Here is a 23,255-nt window from a genome sequence, read left to right on the forward strand (position 1 = left end):
ATTCCATTTTAAATGCACTTAAAAATCTATTTAAAAATGTTTTCTCTGCATCGAAGTTTTTTTTGTTTTCCTTGTTATTTCAGTGCTCGTGTGTGAACATGCCATAATACATAATAAAGTCAACAAAAAACGGAACAAAATAATCATTAAATAAAAAATTCTTTTTTAACGCGCTTCTTTTCTTTAGCAACAATCATTGAACACTTGCTGGAAGCTTGGTGCGAAAACAACCGCAACAAATCCAACACCAAAAACTACCACCAGCTGTACAAATATTTAAACAACAAAAATATAAATAAAATATACATACATATATACAAATTATAAAAAGTGTGAAAAAGCAAAAAAAAAAAAAGCAGCTACACGTTAAAAATGTAACTGAAAACCTACTCCCAATTCCCGTCCGCCAAAAATATACTACAGAGTGTAATGCAGGAAAATGGACAAAATTCCACTTCCAATGACCAGAAAACTAGCAAATTGAAAATGTATTCACAGCAAACCTAGTTAACTGAAATACTGTAACCAGTGGAGTGGACAATGAATGCACCACCAGTAAACAGCAACCAAAAAACGCCGAAAAGGGGAAAGTACCAGAAGAGACAATACAACAAACAAACAAAATACTTAAAGTATAATTCTGCCAGTTACTGTTTTTCTGTTGTTGTTCATTTTTTTTTTTTCAAAATTTTGAAAAATTAAAATGCACGCAAATTTAAGTACAAAGAACCAAAAATAGGGACAGCAAGAAAAACCGACTTAATAAAACGTACAGCAAGTGTGCCCGAAAAGATAACAACCGTAATTGCAACTGCACAACAGAGCTATCAGTACAACAACAAAGTAATACAAAATATATAAATTGCTAATACCACCCACCCCCCCCACCGCCCTCCCAACACCCCCTGCCACTGACGCTAGCAGGCAAACCACTCCTGGCCGCGCCACTTCACTCCGAAATCCCCCCACTGGAGGCAGACAGAGCGAGACGGACAGTCTTGTCTGCCCACCAGAGACAGCGAAAAGGAGCGGAGCGGAGCGGAGCGGGGGCAGAGGCAGTGCGCCATCGAAATAAACAAACCACACGGACAGAGCGCGCGAGAGATTGAGCGGGAGGAGAAAGCTTGCAGCCCCAAAAACACAGCAGAGCAGAGCACAGCAGAGAGAGAGCAGAGTGAGAGCAGGAAAAAGCTTTCGAACGCTCGCTTCATGCAGAACACGAAGAAACAGCGCAAAATATGTAAGTGAAATTGATTTTTGCTTCTCTCCAAACGTCGCTCCATCTCTTTTTCGCTTTTATTTGATTGTTATGGTTGTTGTTATTGTTACCGTTAGTGTTGGACGTAAATATTTAATGATTGATTTATGTATGTTGGGCTCAAGGCTGAACGTCAGTGAGGAGTACCCAGAGGGCAGAGGGCAGAGGGGAACTGGCTATGGGCAATGGGCAATGGGCAATGGAATGGGGAGAAAAAGGTGGCGACAGCCACTGAAACCGTTAGATCTACACGTTAGCTCCCCTCTTCACGTTGTGAAAGCACTCCCATCCAACTCTCCTACATATCAGCAAGTTTGGCTTGGCGTCCATTGTGACGGTTTAACCTTCAGTGGGATCTATGTACATACACACACACATACATATGTACATATGCATTTTATTCAATACCAGATCTCTTGGCTGCTCTCCATCGGGTATCCCAACTCGAATTCTAGGGGCTAGAACAGCTGACCCCTTCCTCTGAGGCAGATGGGCACTGTGGGTGCACTTCTCTATGTATTTACAGATAGCAGTTAAATTCCTTAAACCTTATACTCGTACTCAAAAATTCAGCCATACCCCACACAATAAATGCGTGGCTCTTGCAAATCAACAAAAACAAATTTGTGGGTGTCTGGCCATGGTCATTGGCCCAAACACAAACAATCGAGAAGAGCAAACAAGTCGGAGTCGTCGGAGTCGTCGTTGTCGACACTGGCCGGTTATCAAATGCCATATTCATGTTAAATACGAAGATTATAATTTCCCAACACACACACACACACACTCACCCGACCCGACCGTATAAATATCATATCTAAATTACACAGCTAGCTTGAGGCCTAATAAAGCGGAACCGGCAACGTTTCTTCGCCTATGCTCGCCTATGGGATGACATGTAATCGCATATTTCTGTATCATCTATAAGGATAAGCAAGACTACACATCGCTTAACAGTTCTGAATGGTATTTGAAGGGAGTCAAGGGAAATAGCTTTTATTTACGATGCATCCAATCAGGGGGATTCTGTGAGAGTATCCTCTGAGACGCGCTATACTATGTTGCTAACCCTTTAATTGCTTAGATTTTAAGCCATGCTAAACGCCGTCTAGCGATCTTGGCAGCAATTGACATGTCTGTGTCTTGTCTCCTCTCTACCCCTACTATTTGCCATGCACTCGAGAACAATTACAAAACAAAGTATGAGACTAGAGAAAATAAATAAGCGCGCTACAGTCGAGTATTTCGACCGGGGGATACCCGCTATGTATGTATGTATGTATGTACCTAGAGCGGATCTCATCTCATCTGCTTGGTTTGACAATGTCTGTCCGAAGAATGTCTGTCTGTCACGGAAATGGAATCAATTCACATGTATAATTTTTGGTGACTGAATCTGAATCCACGGGCAATACATACATAAGTTCGAAAATAGATCGCAATTATTCATTGCTGCCTAAAACACTTCATTATTTTTTCATTGAGGTTAGAAGAAATACATGAGGTAACTTCCAAAATGTCCACATACAAAATTAAGTTCTAAATTTAGTTATATATGCATATCTCAAATAATTGTGGACATTACAGGTTTTTGATTAATTGTTGAAGCCTGTTAAACATTTAACATAAAGTTGATTTGCGTGTAAAATGAAGAGTACAAAAATACCATACACCAAATCAGATTTTCGATCCTTTCGCTTGTACAAAAATACAGAACTTGAACTACAGCATAGTGGGAAGCAAATACAATATATGTCTGTACTTGAAAAGGGTATGATAATCAATTAAAAATAGGAACACTCGAATTGCATATTAGTTACTTTCTTGTCAAGTATTTGTTGGGGTTCCGTATTTGCTCAGTCCACACTGTCCCCAGTCCCAGATACTTGTACTTCTTCCAAGATTGCAATTGCAAGGTAAAGGCGGTGCAATTCCCAAAGAAGGCGTAGGGGGTGGGGGTGACTGATAGCTGGAATGCGACAGAGAAAACCGATGGAAGCGCAGGGGGATATGGCCAATCAATGGGAGAATGCATCTATTTACACAAATGAGTGATATGACTGTCTCCCGTACTGTCCGCACTGTCCGTACTGTCCGCACTTTTTCCAGCCACATACCCTTACAGACACTCTGTAGTGCATCAATGGAAAATTATATTAATTAGATTATAAAGTATGTGAGACAATTATTGCTGGGGATAGGATTTTTTCATGAGTAATAGGGTAGTGAATAATTCCCATTTTCCAGGGTTAGGGTAGCTGTTGATGGTCGAGAATTCGAGAGAGAGAGAACCAAAGTATAACACGGCCAATCCCTCCCCCGATCAAACAATGAAGCAAGAAATATGTGTGACAAAGGAAATGGAATGGACAAAGCGAGGAGTAAATATAGTTCAAAGATCTGCCATGAAAACGCTGATATATGTGTGTCCCTGGCTCGATGTTGTACATATGTACATATATTATTTATATACTCGGGTCTGTAGTTTGAGTATTATTTATAGGCGGCACTAGGACAAGAGTCGCATATAAATAACCAACAATATATGTATATGTGTGTATTTATGCTTCACTAGTTCTTTGACTTTTACTTTTTTGTCACACACTGGCGCCCTTCACGGTACCCTCCCCCGCCGCCCATGACTCACAGTCGTTTATTGCCGCCGCTAGAATTTTACGAGTTCGATCATAAAAAAGTTCAGGAACGTCCAATTGGACTTCTTTTTAGTTTCATTTCTTCGGTCTATTTTTAATTTCAAAAATAGTTTCGAAAACGAATGGAAATGGAAACAAACGAGAAAAAAACAAATACGAATACTGGAACAACAGCAACAACAGTTTAATAATCAACAATCGAATTATTTGATTGAGTAATTGACAGGTCAAGCCCCCGCCACCAATGATTTAACTCTCATCTCTCGATCTCTTGCTCTTGCTCTCTCTCCATGTCTCCATGTCTGTATCTATCTTTATCTATCCGTTTCAGCTGGTGAAAATGGAGGGGACGAGCCGGAGCAGAAACTCCACCACGAGTCAGAGTCAGGACGTGGAAGATCTCAAGCAAGACATTCCCTACTTTGACGAGCCACCAGCGCCGACAACGCGAGCTGGTTCCACGCGCGGAACTGTTAGCAGAACTGATTTTGGAACTGAAAGCGGCATTGGCAGCGGAGCTGGCTCCGTCTTTGACACCGACCTCCTCTCGCTGGGCAAAACCGATTGTAACCTGGCCGAATACGATCCCAGCGCCATTGACTGGGATCCCGACACAGATGCCGGCGATGCGGAGCCTGATCCAGCTGCAGCTCCAGCTCCGGAACTGGAACTGGAACTAGAACTGCAACCGCAAACAGCCGGCAGAACAAACCAGAAAAGCGAAAGTGTCGGTGTCGGTGTCGGTGCGGTTAGGGACGACGATATAGATGGCGATGCCGATGGCAGCAACGAACTGGACGACAGCTATCCGGACGAGAACGACAGCTCGGTGCTGGGCTCCGACTACGGGGCGAGCGGCAGCGGGAGTGCAGCGAACAGCTACTTCCAGTCGCCAACGCCTTCCAACTGCGAACTGATGCTGCGTCCGCCATCGAGTTCAGTGTACCACTTCAACTACCGATCGCCGGCCAGTCCAGTGTCCGGAATGGGAATGCCGGGTACCCCTGGAGGATCGCCGGCGGGCTCGAGCTCAAGCGGGGGCGGCCGCCGGCATCCCTATGCACATTCCCCGGGCCTGTCGCACGGTCCGCACGGAGCGGCCTCGCCTAGCTTCTATCCGAATATGTGGTATCCGAATTCGCCGTACAGCTCATCCGGAGCGGGATCTGGAGTCAGAGCCGCCGTTGGTCGCTATGGCGGCTACGGCCCGGCTGCAGATGGCAGTTCCGCAACGGGAACGGGAACGGGACCAGGACCCGGATCCTTTGGCGCTCATACGACACACCTGCATCCGCTGCATCATCAGTATCCACATATGCCAGCGCCGCATCCGCACCAGCATCCGCACCAGCACCCGCACCCGCACTCGCACCACCATCCGCAGCACCAGCACCAGCATTTGCATCAACATCCACACCCGCATCCACACGAGACCATGATGGAGATGTTCCAGCTGTCAAATAGGTGAGTCCACCAATCCTCCATTTTCCTTACCATTCTTACCCACAGATCCAGCAACCCCCCCCCCCCACGCCCTTTAACACTCTTCGATCCTCCGATGCTACGATGCCCCATTCTACGACTCTCTACGACTCCCCCCCACTGTGAAAATTGAGACGGAGTCAACCCGTGGCCGAGACGCAGGCGCCAATTTGTTTACCATTCATATCTGCCACGCACCTCCCTCCTTCCACGCCACCCGTCGAGTGTCTGGTCTGATTGAAGATTGCCCTTCTCAATTAGCTGCTGACGTCGTTGACATTCTCCGTCGGCCTCCCTCCCTAGCTCGAGACACACTTGTGGCGGCGTGACCCACCTCTCTGCGGCTGATTAGGCCTCGCCCATGGTGCCGATTCCGGGGGGTCGCTATATTTTTATCAAAATCTGTTTTGTTCCCTGATTTATTTTCGTACTCAGGACAACCCGCGACCACATTCGGATTCTCATTCTCAGCTCATTCATCATTTTGGCCAATTTGCGGCCAGAAAAGAGCTGCACACGCGTGTAGCTGCCCCTCCTAACGGGCAGCCACGAATCCCTCCGGCAGGCAGGCAGCCCACTCCATTGATTGACAGACCATAAACAGAATATGGAATTTGTTTCCTCATTTACTTTGCAATATTTCTATTTGCACTCATATGCACATATTTGCTCTGGCTGCTGCTGCACTCGTACGCTTACCGTTGCACTGCTTGACTTATCCGAAATCCCATGCGTTTCGATGAGTTTGCATCGCCGTCCCTGTCTCACTGCTGTATTTCCCATCCCATGCCCCTGATTCTGCATGGTTTCAAGGTCGCAGTGCAGTGTATTGCAGCTCAACAGTGAGCGAGAGAGAGAGAGAGAGAGAGAGCGGGAGTGCGGCGAGAGTCAGTACAGTTATCGCTTACATTGTAGCAACAGGCAGCAAACAACAGTAAGAGAGACCGAACGAACAGTTGGCGTAGCTCTGTCTCGCTTTGCCATTCAGCGCAAAAATGCAACAAGTTGTGTAAACAATAACACAAACGCACACACACACACAGAATATTCTGATGAGTATGGCACACACATACAACATATGTATGTACATACTCATGCACAATGCCATGCACACACGGAATAGAACTTGCAATCAGCTGAAAAGCTGGCACATCGAGTGCCCAAAATCCACATTAACTGACCACTTGTCCCGCACTAGAACCACTAACACCGGCGCAACAACAAGTGCACCTGATTTATTGCAGGGTGTAGCCGGTAGATTTAATCCTGCTGCGTGGTTGGATACCAACAAAGGCACTGCGGCAAATCCAATTCGAAAGAACAGTAGATATGTATATTAATAATGCTCTTATTGGCTTACATAATGACTGAGAGCAGCGGTGGGCACGTCCTGGCTCCCAGCTGATCCCATAGCTCCGAGACTTACTAATATTCATCGCCAGCTGATTTGCGCCAGCCCAGCCAGACGCACATGCGAAAAGTTCAAAAGAGACTGCCCAATAATGCAAAAAAGAAAATACACACGATTCCACGCCCCAGACATGGGGCTGAGAATGCGAAAACTAAAAACTAAAACTCTCACAAAATTATAGAAGTGTTCCCAACGCTGATACAGAGCTATTCCAGTCGAGTGTTTTTTAAAGCTCGAATACAAATGACACATTTTCCCCTTTAAGCTCATATTTTATTTACAATAAAAGCAAACTCAACTATTTGAAATATCCAAATCGATGAGAAGAGAATGCAAAACAATTTCAATTCTCCCATACGCAATGTGTAGCCTAAAATCTATAGAACCCTTAAGAGCCATCTGCCTTCAACGTACAGCTGTGTTCAATGAAATAGCAGTGCCGCACCTCATCACTTTCAAAACACTCTTTGAGACACTTCCAGCTATCCAAATTGAACAAATGGTACCTTTTTAAATAAAACAGACTGTAAGCATTAGAAAACCAAAGAAATATCCACACATTTGAGTTCCATCTTTTTGTTTTACATGACATAAGCCGAATACCCATGAAATCACATCACTGACAGAGCGATTAAACATTTTTTTCATAATTTTTGAGGATATTGAAGGCATGGTCTTGCCTATGACCATCGCCGACCATCCTCTAAAAAATATGTTTTTCGAATACAAAATCGATTTTCAGTCTACTTTTTATAGTTAATTCATTAAACACAATTGTGAGAGCGCATACAACTTAGTTTTCAACCCCATTATGCCTCCTGCCTTAAGTTTTTAGTCTAAATCTTAAGTCTCCTCTTCTCGACCGAGCAATGATTTCTTCAACGCTTCAATCAAATCAAAACCGCTATGTAAAAAACTTTCTTTTATCAAATTATTTGATATGGTGACTTATTTAAATTAATTTGCTTTGTTTTTTTCATTTTTAAAAATAAATTTAACCCAGCACTACTATTTCATTGAACAGCAGATATCATGGGTAGTTGTCTAAAGTCATGAAAAACAAGAAGATGGAATGCAAATGTAAGGGGGTTTCTTCGAGTTTCCAATGCTTACCTTCCAGGCATTCCGCAAAGGTGTCACTTGTTCAATTTGAAGGACTAGAAATATCTCAAAAAGAGTTTTGAAAGTAGTGAGGTGCGGCACTACTATTTCATTGAACACAACTGTACATATTGGTATACCCGGTACTTGAAGAGTAAAGAGCCAGAATGAAAAAAAAGACAATTTCCCGTGGTTGCCACAAGCGTTCCCGTGTTTATGTTAATCACAAACTTTACGTTTTTCTATACGCAAAACTTCTTACAATGAGCTTAGTCTGATGTCTCAAATTGCATTTTCTGATCTCCTTTGCAACTCTTTTAGCCTTAGGTTAGGTTAGGTTTATAGGGCTGCTCGACTGAAGTCGAGGTCACTCGGAGGCAAGTCTGCCCATTGTGATGCCCACACTCGTCACGGGATATTGTCCGGTGCCTAGGGAGGTTTCGCGAACCATCCCGAGGCCTCTATAAAGAGCACCAATTTCTCCAGAGGCATGTTTGCCAGGCTGTCCAGGTCTTCGTAGAAGGCTCCACCGAGTATTCGGTGACGTCTCCCCATGAGTGCAGGACAGTTGCAGAGAAGGTGCTGGATGCTCTCTATTTCCTCCTCGTCCCCGCAGCTGCGGCAGAAGTCATGGTGGGGCAGTCTGTACCTTGTGGCCATGCGGCCGATGACACAGTGCCCCGTTATAACTCCCGTCAGTGTTCGCACCCGACTCTTCCTGAAGCTTAGGAGAGTCTTGGTGCGTTTAAGGTCGTAGTGGGGCCAGAGCGAGCGAGAGATCTCACAGTTTGGTGTGGTGTTCCACCTCCTGTCCGATCTCGTTCTGGCTCGGCCCATCATCTGCGAGATGATGTCTCGTAGTGGTCTCCTTATGTCGCTGACTGCGTCCGCCATTGGCTTGGCCGATCCATTTCTGGCACACTCGTCCGCACTCTCGTTGCCCGCTATGTCGGTGTGACCCGGAACCCACGTGAGTGTGATTGAGTGCGCGCTGATCTGGTTTAGTGCGTCCACCGTATCACGTACGAGTCTGCTTGTGGTCTTGCAGGATACCAGGGCTTTGATGGCAGCTTGACTGTCAACGCAGATTGCTATGTTCCTCGGAGGTATCTCCAAGGTGTATACCAACTTTGCCGCTTGCCATACTGCATATATCTCCGCCTGGAATACACTGCACCAGTCTGGTAGTCTTAGGGATATGTTGGTTGCTAGTTCTTCGGAGAAGATTCCAGCTCCTGTCCCTTCGGCCGTCTTTGACCCGTCGGTGAAAATGGAGAGCTCGTTCTGCCCCAGGACAGTGTTACTCTTCCATTCCTCCCTATCCGGTATGTGTCCTTTAAAGTTTCTTTTCCATGAGAACTCTGAGACACAGTAGTCACTCCACCTGGCCGTTCCACTATCTTCCATATGGAGTATAGTGGCGTGGCCATAAGGCGATGGCTTGAAGAAGTGCGCGGCTAATAGCCTAGCGGCACTTGTCTCAGCCTTGCACTTAAGATGAAGGTCTATCGGTTCCAGGCCTAACATGGTGTCCAGAGCTGCCTGTGGGGTGGATTTGAGAGATCCGGTGACCCCAAGGCATGCTGTCCGTTGGACTTTACGGAGGTTCTCCAGGTGGGATTTGGTGTTAACCGCTTCCCACCATACCATGCCTCCGTATGTCAGGATGGGTCTTATTACCGCTGTATACATCCATTGGATGATGTGCGGCTGTAAGCCCCATGTTCGTCCAAAAGTCTTCCTACAGGTGTAGAAAGCTGCCATTGCCTTTTCTTCCTTTCCTCCGTGTTTCTCTTCCAGGAGAGTTTGGAGTCAAGGATGACACCAAGATACTTGGCTTCGCTCGATAGCTTCGAGTGTCGTTCCACCGATTGCTGGTAGTTTGAAACTCGGTATCTTATATCTTCGTGAGAACAGCACCAGTTCTGTTTTTTGAGGATTGACCCCCAAACCGTTCTGGTGTGCCCAGCTGGCGGTAGTGGCCAGTGCAGATTCCAGAAGGTCACTGATTGTGGGCAGAAATTTACCCGTTACCAGTATTACTAAATCGTCTGCATAGGCCGTAACCTTATATCCGCTCCTCCCCAGCTGAAGAAGGAGGTCGTTGAGGACCAGGTTCCACAGTAGAGGGGATATAACTCCCCCTTGCGGAGTACCTCGTGTGACCGTCTTTCTTGACGAGGAGGAGCCTAGATTGGCGCTTATCGTTCTGCTTCTGAGAACACTGTCTAGCCATCCGGTTACCGTCGGGTGTGTGCCAATCTTGGCCAGTGCGGCCGTTATTGACTCGATCCTGACGTTGTTGAAGGCCCCTTCTATATCTAGAAAGGCCGCCAAGGCATATTCCTTATAGCTTAGACTCCTTTCGATATGCCCAACAACTTCGTGTAGTGCGGTCTCAACTGATCTACCTTTGAGGTAGGCGTGCTGAGCTCCACTGAACACTTGTTTGTCTAGCTTGGTTCTTATATATAGATCCATCAGTCGCTCCATCGTTTTAAGCAAAAATGACGACAGACTGATGGGTCTGTAGTCCTTTGGGGAGATGTGGTTTATCTTCCCGGCCTGGGGATGAAGACCACTCTCACCTCCCTCCACCCATGGGGGACGTACCCAGTTAGGAGGCATCCTTCGAATATTTTCTTCAGCCATGGTAGTAGGTGCAGGCAAGTTGCTTGCAGCATGGCTGGTCGGATATCATCCGGTCCCGGTGACTTGTAGGGACTGAATGATTTAATGGCCCAGATAATCTTGTCTGGTGCCATTATATTTCGTATGAGATCCTCGATTTCCTCTCCTGGATGATCCTCAGTGTCGTTGGTGGCGTTGGATTCGTCACCGGTGACATCTGAGCAACCCGGGAAGTGAGTACTCATGAGGAGCTCCAGGGATTCTTGGCTGCTCTCTGCGAAGGTACCGTCCTGGCTGCGGAGCAGGCCTGGTGTGGTGGGTGCCTTCGACAGTACGCGTCGAAGCCTTGAGGCCTCAGTGGTACCATCTATGGCATCGCAGAAGGCTGCCCATGATTCCCTTTTCGCCCTCCTACAGGTGTTTTTGTAGGTATTGAAGCTGCGGCGATACTCGTCCCAACTTTCCTGTGTGTTTGTCACTTTTGCTTTATTGAAGAGTTTCCTCGATTCCTTTCTGACTTCGCTCAACTCCCGTGTCCACCACGGGTTGTGATTGGACTTTGGGGGTCGGCTGATCGGGCAGGATTTGAGAAACGCCATCTGTAGAGCATTAGTGACTGTCTGCGTAGCTTTCTCTAGTGCTTCCGTTTGAATTATCCCCTTCCGGTGGGTTAGGCAGCACCTTCTGTACGGTTGCGGAGAAGCGGTTCCAGTCTGTCCGCTTGAGGTTGCGGTAGGCCTTGGGCCTCTCCTTGTTCCATTTGATGCTGTACACTATCCTGTAGTGGTCCAAAAAGGAACACTCACTGGACACGTGCCAGTCATCGATGGTAAGGGAGTCGCTATTCGAGGCCAGTGTTATATCTATAACTTCTGCACGGTTCCTGTTGCGAAAGGTGGGGTGGTCTCCCCGGTTGCACACAACAAGATTTGTGGACAGAATGTACTCAAACAGCGACTCTCCTCTAGAATTTGTCCCGTACTTCCCAGAGGGAGTGATGGGCATTCGCGTCACAGCCTAAGACAATATCAAGTCCCTCCCTCCGCGCTTGGTGGATCAGGGCCCTGACATCCTCCGAGGGTGGGTCTTCTCTTCGTACGGCAGGTATGCAGAGGCTAGGTATAGGTTTTTCCCGTCCTCCCTCTCACATAGTGCCACCGTTAGGTCCGGAGTGCTGTACCCGGAAGAAAACAGAACATTAAGCTCGTTCCTTACCACGATACAGGTTCTTGGCTTACCCGCGGGTGTGGCGTGAGAAGGCGGTATCCGCGACCGTTCAGTCCCCGAACCCGTTCACTTACGATCCAGGGCTCTTGGATGAGGGCCACGTCCACCGCCTTCTCCTCCATAAACCGCAGCAGGTCCGCCGATGGTACACTTGAGTGATGCAGTTAATCTGCACCACCTTCATGCTGTTCAGCGGACCTGGGGTGTCGCGGTACTGCTACCGCCAGGGTGCCCATACCAAAGGATATGCGGCAGTCCGTTGCAAGGAGTTTGGCCAGGCTTTCTTGACCAATGCTGATCCAGAGTTCCTTGCCGTTCCCCTTGTCTCGCGCTATCGCTCTTGTGATGGTCCAGTCCGATGTCTCCAGGATCCGGTTCTGCGCCTTGATCAGAACGAGTGTGTCCTCATCCGCCTTAATCGGGGGAGGAATCCACACCTTCATGATCGTTCTCCTGGGAATCTGATCCGTCGGGACCACGCGGAGTGCCGCTCCTGCCAAAGTTCACCAAAACCTTGGACCGTGGTTTTGAGAAACTCAAGAGTTTCTGCATTGCCACAGGCCACTGCTTTGGCTCCCTTATACCACTTGATACCCTTGAACTCGCAGACAAACGGGTTATCTGCGCGCACAATGGCATCCTTCATGGCGGTCAGGATCTCCGATTCTGCCTTCAGCCAATTTACGTCCGATATCTTCCCCTCTGGGTGACTTTGGTCGATAATGGCTACCTGCAGCTCGGCTGGCGATCCTAGGCTGGCCAGAATGTCCTCTGGTTTCGCCTTCTTCGACTCGGAAGCTTTTGTGGATGTCCGTTCTCTGTCGCTTGAACCTTGGCTCTCGACCAGTCGGTTCCACCGGTGCCTTCTGTACAGAGGGCGTTGGTGGTGCCTTGGCACTCGCCGTGTTCTGCGTCAGAGGTGTGGTCTTCCCCTCTGCTTCCCGGACAACTTTTTCCCCTTTCTCCCTCGCGCGTTCGCAGACGATGACGTTGAGGGTTGGTCCACCTTCGTCTCGTGCCAGCTGATGCTGACGCTGAAGTCGACGGTTTGGGGTCCTCAGTCACCGCCGCGTGTGCGCTTGGGGGGCTTTGTCTCCGTTGGTAGGAGCGACTCCGTTAAGCCGCTCGTACCTCCGCACGTTTTGCTCGTGCTTCTTCTTGAGGCTCCTTTCCCTCGCCGTCAGCGTATCGGGGGGTCTTTGGCTAATACCGCGGAGGTATTTTGCCGATGCCCTGTATCCCGACAGCCGTTTGCGTAAGCCTCCGTCTTCTCATCCGTCACAGGTAGTGGACCCGAGTCGACCTGGATATTGGGAGCCGTGACTTGTGGCTCCGCCTTCTGCGGCTCCTCGCTGTATCCGAGTCGAGAGAAGGCGGTAGCCAACTCTGCCTCTGACACTGAGGGACCAGTGAAGACGAAGCTTCCGTCTGTGGTTCCCGGTTCCAGATCCTCTATCGTCCCTTTCTGCCTGCGGATCCTTCTGTTGCTTGTGGCATTACACGATTTGGCAGCCAAGCACTCCACTGCCATCTCGGGTTTCCTGCAGTCACAGGATATCGACGCCGGGGGGCCTGCGCTCGCACCCCCAATCACCGCCGGTACTGGGTCTCCGACTCCCTGCACCTTAACTGGTTCTTCGTTACTGGACATTCCCCCATAACGGATGCGTTTTATCCCTACCGCCAGGGTGAACTACTTTTTGCTTCGGCGCTCCCCAAGACCTGCCTGGCTTGGGTGGCCCTTCTGGCAGCATTACGCTACCGCCAGTAAAGCTCTTGGGTTCCTTACGCTTACTAAGCCCCCTCATCGCGGCAAGATGGTAGTTCTCCGAGGGGGTCTTTTAGCCTTAATTCCGTCCTAATTGGCAAAGTGCACTTCATTCGAGTGCACCGAATTTATCTATTTTTATGACTGCCTTGCGCATTTTGCTCATCGTGTGAATAGTTCTTGTAAACGGCACGCGTAGAGTCTTGCGGCGGATTAATTATCTACCGATAACATCTTGAGGACTTTGAGTGCCCCCCCATATTATTTTAGCTTAATAAGGGGGGATTATTAAGACGCTTTAGCTAAGTTTTGCCCCCAAAACGGCACGGAATATTCGCACTTCATTGGAGTGCAATATGTTCATCGATGCTCCCTCCATGTTCTCAATTAGTGCGAGTTTAAGTGAGTTAGTGTTCGGGGACCCAGTACTCATGGAGTACTCCACAGGGGGGTTACTCATATGTACATATATATCCTTCGTTTATATGTGTGCAAAAGAGTCGATATTTGTATGTATGTACACATATGTCTATCTATGTTTTCTGTGCACATATGTCTGTCCTGCCACAGCTAAAACAAATGTATATATTAAATTCGTGTAAATATTTGTAACAGCCACAATCTTGTTCGCTATGGCGCCCCTTTTTCCCAGTGACTATTAAAGTGGGAGCAACATGACTTTTAGTCCTGTGATATCCCACTGAAATAAGTCCACATCCATTTGTTTTTACTGCATCCGCACTTGTTATGATACAAGGAAACTGAAACTCTATAAGTTACATATAAATTATAAAACTGCATACACTCGTACACTCGTATATAGCAAAACTGAGTACCGAGCAGTACACTGTAGAGTGAAGGATTATTTTCCAAAAGTAAAGCGGCCTTACCTTGAGAAAGACCACAGATGCAAATTAGCGGGTATCCCAAAGTCGAAATATCTACAATACCTGCACTACTTGCACTCGCCTATGATTTTGTTTACATTACTCCTGCACTTCGTGGCGCCGTGTTGTGTGTGCACTCGTAGTTTGCGAACTTGTTTTGCAATTGCGTTCTAAAATAAATTACATCAGTGCGGGCCTGGGCCTGGGTCTGGGTCTGGGTCTGAGCGGAGGGAACGCAACAATGTGCCAGCAATTGCTAATCGAACGCAATGCTCTCACATTTCCGTATATATTACTCATCCAAGGGGTAGCCGGACGGAGAGAGAACTTTATGTAATCAAAAGTGGTAGCCAAAGAATAGAGTTCAAGACGATGGCGCCAATCGAATCGATCCGAACCGATCGCAACCAAATCGTACGTGATCATTGCACTTAGATCGCCTCCAGTGGCACCCGCCCCCCAGCACACCCCTGCCCGGACGGAAGCCAGCCTTTGCTGATTATTGATTATTGATAGACTGAGGGAGTCGGGTACCATGTGGTCGTCTAGCCGGCAAGTATATATGTATGTATATGTAGTACATGCCATGAAATATTTGCGACTGCGTAACTCCCAACCAAATGCCAATTCATGAGCCATGCATTCGCCCTATGTACATATGTATGTATGTATGTATGTATGTATATGCGATGGACGGCCAGCAGACAGGCGAGCCGGTTAAGCTTTCGAGTGTGCTTTGATTGATACAATGTCATGCCCGCTCTGAAGGGGGGGAATAGATCGTTGGCTCGATTGGTTTGTTCAGTCTGGATGACGGCAAATGTCACCTTTGATGAGTCTTTGGATTCTCTTATACATGTGTAGCTATACTTATATATGGTGGTTACATATATTTACATGCATATAGTACATACATCAGCAGCCGATCATAGGCATGTCCGCCTTTCCGTCCGTCCATCAACCGGATTATAGACACACTGAAGAAAACCATTTTCATTGGATGACTCCCCAGCCTCGCGAACTCTCTCCCTCTGTCTCTCTATCACACCTACGCAGAGTAGCTTAGCAGTTAAGGGTGGGTTTTGCTTACTCTCTCTTTATTCCGCTTTCTCGCTCTTCACCCCCCAGCTCTGTTTCAGTGTAGAGCTCCCCTCCTAGCATCTCAGTTTTGAGGCACATATGCCTCAGCTCAAGCTTCCAGCTGGTTTCATTCTCATTAACGAACTCCATTCTTGACATACTCACTGTTGTGAAACTCCAGTCAGCACCTACCCCAATGACAAATAGATTAGTTACCGTTTGGAAGCTACGTTACATATTTAACACCCCTCTCCCTTTGTTTCCATTAAAGCGGCCGGGAGGCACGCAACCGGGCCGAAAAGAACCGCCGCGACAAACTCAATGGCTCAATTCAGGAGCTCTCCACGATGGTACCCCATGTGGCAGAGTCCCCGAGACGTGTGGACAAGACAGCCGTGCTGCGCTTTGCTGCCCACGGACTGCGGCTGAAGCACGGTAAGTCAATGCTCAATAGGATCGATGATCCATCGATAGCAAAACTAATGGGGATTTTCTATAGCCTTCGGCAGGACGTTACAGCATCAGCGGCCCCAGATCACGGATACCCTGATGAGCATGCTGGACAGCTTCTTCCTTACCGTTACCTGCCATGGCCACATACTGCTGATCTCGTCGAGCATCGAGCAGCACCTGGGGCATTGTCAGACGGACCTGTACGGCCAGAGCATCATGCAGATTACCCATCCTGAGGACCAGAACATGCTCAAACAGCAGTTGATCCCCACAGAGCTGGAGAATCTCTTCGATGTTCACGCCGCAGACTCGGAAGCGGATGGAGAGCCGCGATTGCGCAGCAAGTCCGAGGAGGACTACATCGATCGCAAACTGCGCGAGGACAGGCGCAGCTTTCGCGTGCGGTATGTTTATCACTGATCACTATGATCACTGATCTATGGATCGCTTCGTGGACTGCAGTCTGAACGTCTTTGAATTTCTGTAGATTGGCTCGTGCGGGGCCCCGTTCGGAGCCCACAGCCTATGAGGTGGTGAAGATCGATGGCTGCTTCCGACGGAGCGATGATGCGCCTCGTGGTGTGCGCTCGAGTACCTTCAGCTCGAGCTTGCAGCTGATTCGGAGGACGCGAGGTCGTGACGATGTCATTCCGCTGCACACGATCAGCGGCAACGACATTGTAAGTTTTGACCATCTCTCCGGGAGTCAGTCCATGATCACTGATCACTGATATCGTTCCTTCAATCCTTTAGGTTCTGACTGCCTGTGCTCGGATCATCCGTCCGCCGAAGATAGCCAGCCGGCTGATCGATGCCAATTCGCTGGAGTATCGCACTCGCCACCTGATAGACGGACGAATCATCGACTGCGATCAGCGAATCGGCATTGTAGCGGGCTATATGACAGACGAGGTGCGCAACCTGAGTCCCTTCACCTTCATGCACAATGACGACGTACGCTGGGTGATCGTGGCCCTGAGACAGAGTAAGCATCATCTCTCTCCTTGATCTCTCAAGTGATCTCTGCTGCAGCTGGTCCGAGCTAATCGCAACCCCAATCCTCTAATCTCTTTCAGTGTACGACTGTAACAGCTCGTATGGTGAGTCCACGTACCGTCTGTTCACCCGGAATGGCAACATCATTTACCTGCAGTCCAAGGGTTACCTGGAGATCGACAAGGAGACCAACAAGGTGCATTCGTTCGTCTGCGTCAACACATTGCTGGACGATGAGGAAGGCAAGCGGCGCGTTCAGGAGATGAAGAAGAAGTTTTCGGTGATCATCAACACGCAGATTCCGCAGTCCACCATCGATGTGCCCGCCTCTGAGCATCCGGCGCTGCTGGAGAAGGCCGTACTGCGACTCATCCAGAATTTGCAGAAGTCCAACGAGGACCCGTCTCAGCTGAATGGCGACGACGACGATGAGGATGAGGAGGACGACGACGACGAAGACGATGACGAAGATGATGGCGGTCGCAGCATTTTCGAGTTCGGTGACTCCTATCCGCAACAGCAGCAGCATCAGCATCATTCGCGTCCGCATCACAGCTCCTTCCTGGGCCACGCCTCAGTTTTGTTGGAATCTCGCCACGGTCAAGGCAGCTCCAAGACCCCACCTTTGGCTCTGGTTCCGCCAGAAGCTGCCTCCGTAAAGTCCTCAATTTCAAAGAGCATCAGCGTGGTCAATGTGACGGCAGCTAAGCATCTGCGTGGCGTTCAAAGCTCGGCAGTAAAGTCACCAAGCTCCCTTCCAGAATGCACCTGCCACGTACGTGGCGACTCCCTCTCCCAATGCAATCTCTGCCAGATGCAGCTCACACCCGACCCGAATCCACTGGGAACCTCCCAGAAGAGGAGCAGCTCAGCCCTACCGGAACAGGAGGATGTTAAGATGGCAAAGCGTCGCTTTATGCCCAGCACAGGTGAGCTTATTTTCCAGGATATTCCCGGATGGATCCGGAAATGTATATACTGACACCTGACACCCGACACTTCTCTCCATCCTGGCAGAAATCGAGCATGTGCTGAACACGTCCCTGGACCAGATTGGACGCAAGCTGTCCCATCAGCTGAATGTAGCCAGAAATCTACGGGACCAGGGCAATCGATACGAGCTGCCTCATGCGAATCAGCGTTTCGATGAGATCATGGTAAGTGGGCTCACACTCTGCGACTCACCCACCTCTGATGAGAGCCTAGTCGATAATGATATTAATTTTGACACTGCAGCAGGAGCATCAGAAGCAAAGTGAACTGTTTGTGAACATCAAGAGCGAGTACGAGGTGCAGCTACAGAACAAGGCCAGCAATGCCAGTGCAACTAAGAATTCGGATTCCGAGCCACACAGACAGGATCAGGAACAGGAACAGGATCAAGGTCAGGATCAAGCGAGGCCGTCTTAAACAGACAGATAGACAGACAGGCTGGCGCTGGCAGACAGGAGGACAAAGACAAAGACAGAGGAGAGGAGAGCGGAGAGAGGAGGATCGGCTCTCGACTGAAGAGAAGGGTTTCATCGATGATGTGATAACACTGTCTTGGCAGCAAGCTCAACAAAATGATGGAGCAAACACATAGTTTTAATCTAGTTGGAAGCATCAAACACTACTGAACCCATCCATGAGTGATCATGAGACAACGTGCATACAATACTTTTCAAATGCCTGCCGGCCACACACGCCCTCCTCCCCTGCCCACTTGGCCCCACAGCCCCCACAGCCCTACACAGGCAGGCATACATACTTGTTTGTTTGTTCGTTGTTTTAACCGTTATATACCATGTAGATGTTAGTCACACAGATGTGTAGAGCTAGTGTTGGTTAACTTCAAATTTAGAGTCGCACACCGAAGAGTGCTGGAAAGTGGATGTGAAGGATTAACAATTATTAGTCTAAATCGGAATATAATTAAACTATATATATATATATATATATAATTATATACGTATGTACCATACATTATGCATGTTGCAGCATGTGCATAACCAAAACTAAACGTGATAAAAGACTGTTACCAACTACATACATACATACATATGTACATAGATACAAACATACCTACATGCATAACTATACAACACTAAAATGTAAACAAATTTCTGTAAAACTATATATGTATGTACATATGTACATTCACACACACACACACACACATGTGTACGTATATGGCGTAGCTAAACTAAATTTACTGTACGAAAATTTTTTATAGATGTTTAATGTTGCTAGGCTATAAGAGTATCCGGAATCGGAATTCGGTTCCGATTCCCCCTCCTCACAGAATCGATCTGTAAAGTATAGAATGATTTTGGCAGGCACATTCGTTGAAAGTGAGCCAAGTAAAATTAGCAAACAGTAAATACATATGCATATATGTATATTGTACATACATTCATACATACATATATTGTACGATGAAAACTAGAAATACAAAAAGAAGATAAATCGATGAGGGAAAATAATTATGAGAAATATGTTAAATGTTTGTTATGCATTTGTTTTTTTTTATCTAAATTAATATTAAAATAGTGTATTAGAGAATAAACTTGTGTACCTATATACAAAACCATGAAATTACAAGCACGCCATCCAGGAGAATCAAAATGGGAAAACCACTTGAATTTAAATTCAAATAGAAACGGTTAAAGGTGCGCGCGTCTATTCAGAACAAGGCGGCAAAAAAGAGTGCTGCAAAGCACTTTGAAGAAGATTCACATCCAGTAAAAAATATTTTAAAATGGAATGTTCTTGCAAAAGTCTAGGATTTTAACTGCATATTAATAATGGACCCGATAATAAAACTAATTCAAATCAGTAATTGGTATATTTGATGCATTTGATTTGTCAGTATTTTTCTTCAGAGCAACTCTTCGTCAACAGTGCTGCCAACTGCGGAAATCAGCCCTGTCTTTGTATTTGTGACACTCACGCACAATGCTGTATTTTTAGTTCAAACTAGAGTGTGAAACGATTCATAGATAAGTCATCGATAGTTTTGAATGTTATGAAAAAAAACAATTGATACTATCGTGATAGTATCGGGCTCAAATAATTATTAAAAAACCATTGAAACCTTTTAGGAACTTGTCCATTGTAAAAATTAGATGCCACCTGTCGATTTGTTTACAAATTTTTACATATCAAAAGCGCAACGACTGTAGCTCGATACTATCATGATAGTCTCAAAACCATCGATAGTAGAGGCTAGCAGCAAAATATCGATACTATCGATAGTGCCCCCTTTGGTTTGACTGCGTTTTGCGCGTCGTTTTACTGAAATCGTCTAAAGAACAATTTAAACCTTTTTCCGTCGTAAATTTTGTCGCACCTCAGCAGCCACGCATCAAGATGGAAACGCCGCGGGGCAAGCTACGTAAATTGCATATGGAGAACGTACAGAACTTGAGTACACCGATTCGCATACCGCCATCACCAATGCTGAAGACCCTGGGCTATGGCACCGGCGTAAACGTTTACCGCCTGGATCGCTCGCCCCGCCTCGGCCTTCCTCGTTCACCGTGGGCAATCAAGCGCATCACCAAGCGTTCACTGGCAAATAAGGACTCTAGTTTCAACGACCGCATTATCCATGAGGCAGTGATCTTGCGGTGGGTACTCTGACGGTACTCTGGCGACATGGCGCAATTTAGTGTTCAACACACATGCACGTGCTCGTGAGCCTGCATTTTGGTGTGTCCTTCGATTCCTTGGATTCGTGGATGCACGAATATGCACAAATAAGCCGTCGCGCAGAGTAGCTGTGTATTACACACACACAATGATCAACGGGGAACATTCACCGTTAGCCATTAGCCTTTTATATTAAATTTGCTACAATTACCTTTCCAGAAAACTAAGTCATCCCAACATTGTGGGTTTCCGCGGCGAGATCCAGACGTCCGATGGTGTCAACAGCCTGGCTCTGGAGATGTGCAAGACCTCACTGGGCTCGATACTGGAAGAGCGATTCGACGAGGAACTGGGACCGCTGGGCGCTAATCACATCTTCAGAATGATGATGGACATTGCCAAGGCGCTGGACTATCTGCACACCGAGGCCAAGTTGCTCCACGGTGACATCAAGTCTTTTAATGTGCTCGTGAAGGGCGAATTTGAGGTTTGCAAACTCTGCGACTTTGGAGTTTCTCTGCCCCTGGATGAGAAAAATGAGGTGAAGTGCAGTGACGATTCCGGTTATCGCTACGTAGGTAAGTCGCACACAATCAAAAACATAAAATAAATGAATTAACACTGTCCTTACAGGCACCAGTCTATGGTGCGCACCAGAGGTTATTGACCAAATGGACACAATTGACAGCAAGGCTGACATCTTCAGTTTTGGCCTTGTAATCTACGAAACATTGGCCCTCGTGCCGCCGCATACTCTGAATGATATCATCGATGGCGACGAAGGAGGTCATGAGAGCGTTGTCTGCCTTGGGGACGACTCCAGCGTCGTGGTAAACAGCTCGCTAGAGACGGACGACGACAAGGAGACCGATCCAATGCTGAGTAGCCTCGAGTCTGCGTATGGGACACGACCACCCCTGCCAGAGGCCTTCGAGCTTAGCGACGCCTACAACACCATCGTCGAGATATTCTACTTGTGCACCAATGGGTTAAGCGAGGATCGGCCGACGGCCCGCACCATCTTGGAGTGCCTCCTGAACAATCCGCCCAATTCAGGGGAAGCCAACGTTTAAACAAGCTGCTCCTCACAAGCCCCATCCGCATCTAATCTTCCACCGTCTTGCATTGAATGTTACCCATGGTACATGGTATCAAATTGCATTTATCTAGATGTTTCATATGTCTTGGAAGTTTAGTGTATATCATGCCCTAACTAAAAAACCAATATTTAATCAATCATACCCTTACGGACAAGTAATATAAGCCTATATATAAATATTGTTAAACAATCGGAGCAATTCCCGTACAAGTGAGCTTAGATGGAGCCAGAAATGCGCTTCTGAATCATTTCATGGGATCTGACAGCTCAAAACATCCTCATTTTTAGAGCATGGGAATGCTCCAAGTAGAATATGTATCCAAAAAGATGTAATAAGGGAGAAATTGACTATTTTAACTAGAAAACGCTTAAATCCAGACGAAACTATTCATCTGCTCAGATGTGTGCTCATAACACCTACTTACCCCATTTAGAATAATAAAATTGCTTTTAGTTCGATTACAATTTCTTAGATTTATTAAAAAATAATAATACATACATCAAAATATAAGTTTTTCTTTCGTACTTTTCTTCTCTGTCTTTCAGTTGTTCAGCTGGAATATACATACTTTGCGAGATTTGCGGGATTTGGAGTTTAGGAATTGGGGACTCTATGGGATTACCGAACGCGACCGGTTATGGTTCGGGTTGGGTGTAGGCTAAGGGATATGGAAACGCATTTAGATATAGTTTAAGATTCGCTGCTGTCACTAGTCTAGATCATTCCATCTATATCTGTGTATAATATGTTATGCATAGAGTTGGATCGATCAGTTATCTAAGGTATTGGTAGTAATGCCTGTCCGGTCTGTCTCATAAGTAGTAATTATTATGTTGATTGTTAACTTCAAGTCGAGCAGATCTGAAACTCTGCTTATAAATGTCTTTTCTTCGATTTGACTAAAGCGTATACAGTGTGTGCATAGCTCAATTAGATCTAGATAGATACGTGTATAACATGCATAGATGCGTTATCATTATTGTAAGTATATATTTTCTTGTAAATATATAAAAAGTATCGAATTGCTCTCTTGAAGGCGAAGGCGCTGTTGGTGTTTGTTTAACTTTATCTTCCCGATTTCTCCTCTCCTTGCGTTACACTAGATGTTGATGACAAATTGGTTTCCTTTACACAAAAAAAAAAACAAACAACTTGAACGAGTATTGGACACATTACGACAAAACACGAGTGTAAAATTACAAAAAAAAATAGTATAATAAAAAAATTCTATTAAGTAAAATAAACAAAACAAATCTGGAATAAAAGTTTAAAGCAGACATACAAAAAACGATTTTACAGAAATCTCTTGCTAAAAATAGGTTCCACAAACACAAAACGCACCCAATAATAAAAGAAATCCACGCTTTAAATATGGAGTTTCAATCATTTTGGGGGAGTTTTTGTTTGTCGAAGTACATAAAATGGAATGTTTTGGATACCAGTTATTCGTGGATGTGTGTGTGCTAGTGTATAATTATTAGATTTTCAGAATTGTACAATCAACGTTGGACATTTAAGTGATTTTCTCCCTCTCTCTCTCTCTGTCTCTCTCTTTTCGGCATTTGATGCTCTCT

General features: G+C 46.6%; 2 protein-coding genes and 1 long non-coding RNA gene across 4 annotated transcripts; 2 read left to right on the top strand and 1 right to left on the bottom strand.

The window, feature by feature from the left end:
• Nucleotides 1-348: 348 nt before the first annotated feature.
• LOC111077489 lies at nucleotides 349-19,759 on the top strand. Its single transcript, XM_041592677.1, has 10 exons — nucleotides 349-1,240; nucleotides 4,244-4,581; nucleotides 4,708-5,376; nucleotides 15,771-15,934; nucleotides 15,999-16,356; nucleotides 16,440-16,632; nucleotides 16,706-16,937; nucleotides 17,029-17,877; nucleotides 17,966-18,105; nucleotides 18,185-19,759. The coding sequence occupies exons 2-10, from the start codon at nucleotides 4,253-4,255 to the stop codon at nucleotides 18,356-18,358; spliced, it is 3,108 nt and encodes a 1,035-aa protein (XP_041448611.1). The 5' UTR covers nucleotides 349-1,240; nucleotides 4,244-4,252; the 3' UTR covers nucleotides 18,359-19,759.
• Nucleotides 14,088-14,697, bottom strand: LOC111077492. Of its 2 annotated transcripts, none has more exons than XR_005967688.1 (2): nucleotides 14,483-14,697; nucleotides 14,088-14,301 (listed from the first exon to the last, which is right to left on the bottom strand). It is a non-coding gene; the product is annotated as an uncharacterized LOC111077492 (long non-coding RNA). The 2 variants fall into 2 exon arrangements; XR_002608167.2 differs by having other exon boundaries at nucleotides 14,423-14,697.
• A 432-nt stretch (nucleotides 19,760-20,191) lies between the features above and the next one.
• Nucleotides 20,192-22,186, top strand: LOC111077487 (lymphokine-activated killer T-cell-originated protein kinase). The gene is made up of 3 exons (XM_022371782.2): nucleotides 20,192-20,559; nucleotides 20,801-21,159; nucleotides 21,215-22,186. Exons 1-3 carry the CDS (start codon nucleotides 20,300-20,302, stop codon nucleotides 21,652-21,654), a joined length of 1,059 nt encoding a protein of 352 aa, XP_022227474.1. The 5' UTR covers nucleotides 20,192-20,299; the 3' UTR covers nucleotides 21,655-22,186.
• The last annotated feature ends 1,069 nt before the right edge of the window (nucleotides 22,187-23,255 follow it).

Source organism: Drosophila obscura, unplaced genomic scaffold, assembly GCF_018151105.1.
Source record: "Drosophila obscura isolate BZ-5 IFL unplaced genomic scaffold, ASM1815110v1 contig_185, whole genome shotgun sequence".
Classification (NCBI taxonomy): Eukaryota; Metazoa; Arthropoda; class Insecta; order Diptera; family Drosophilidae; genus Drosophila; species Drosophila obscura.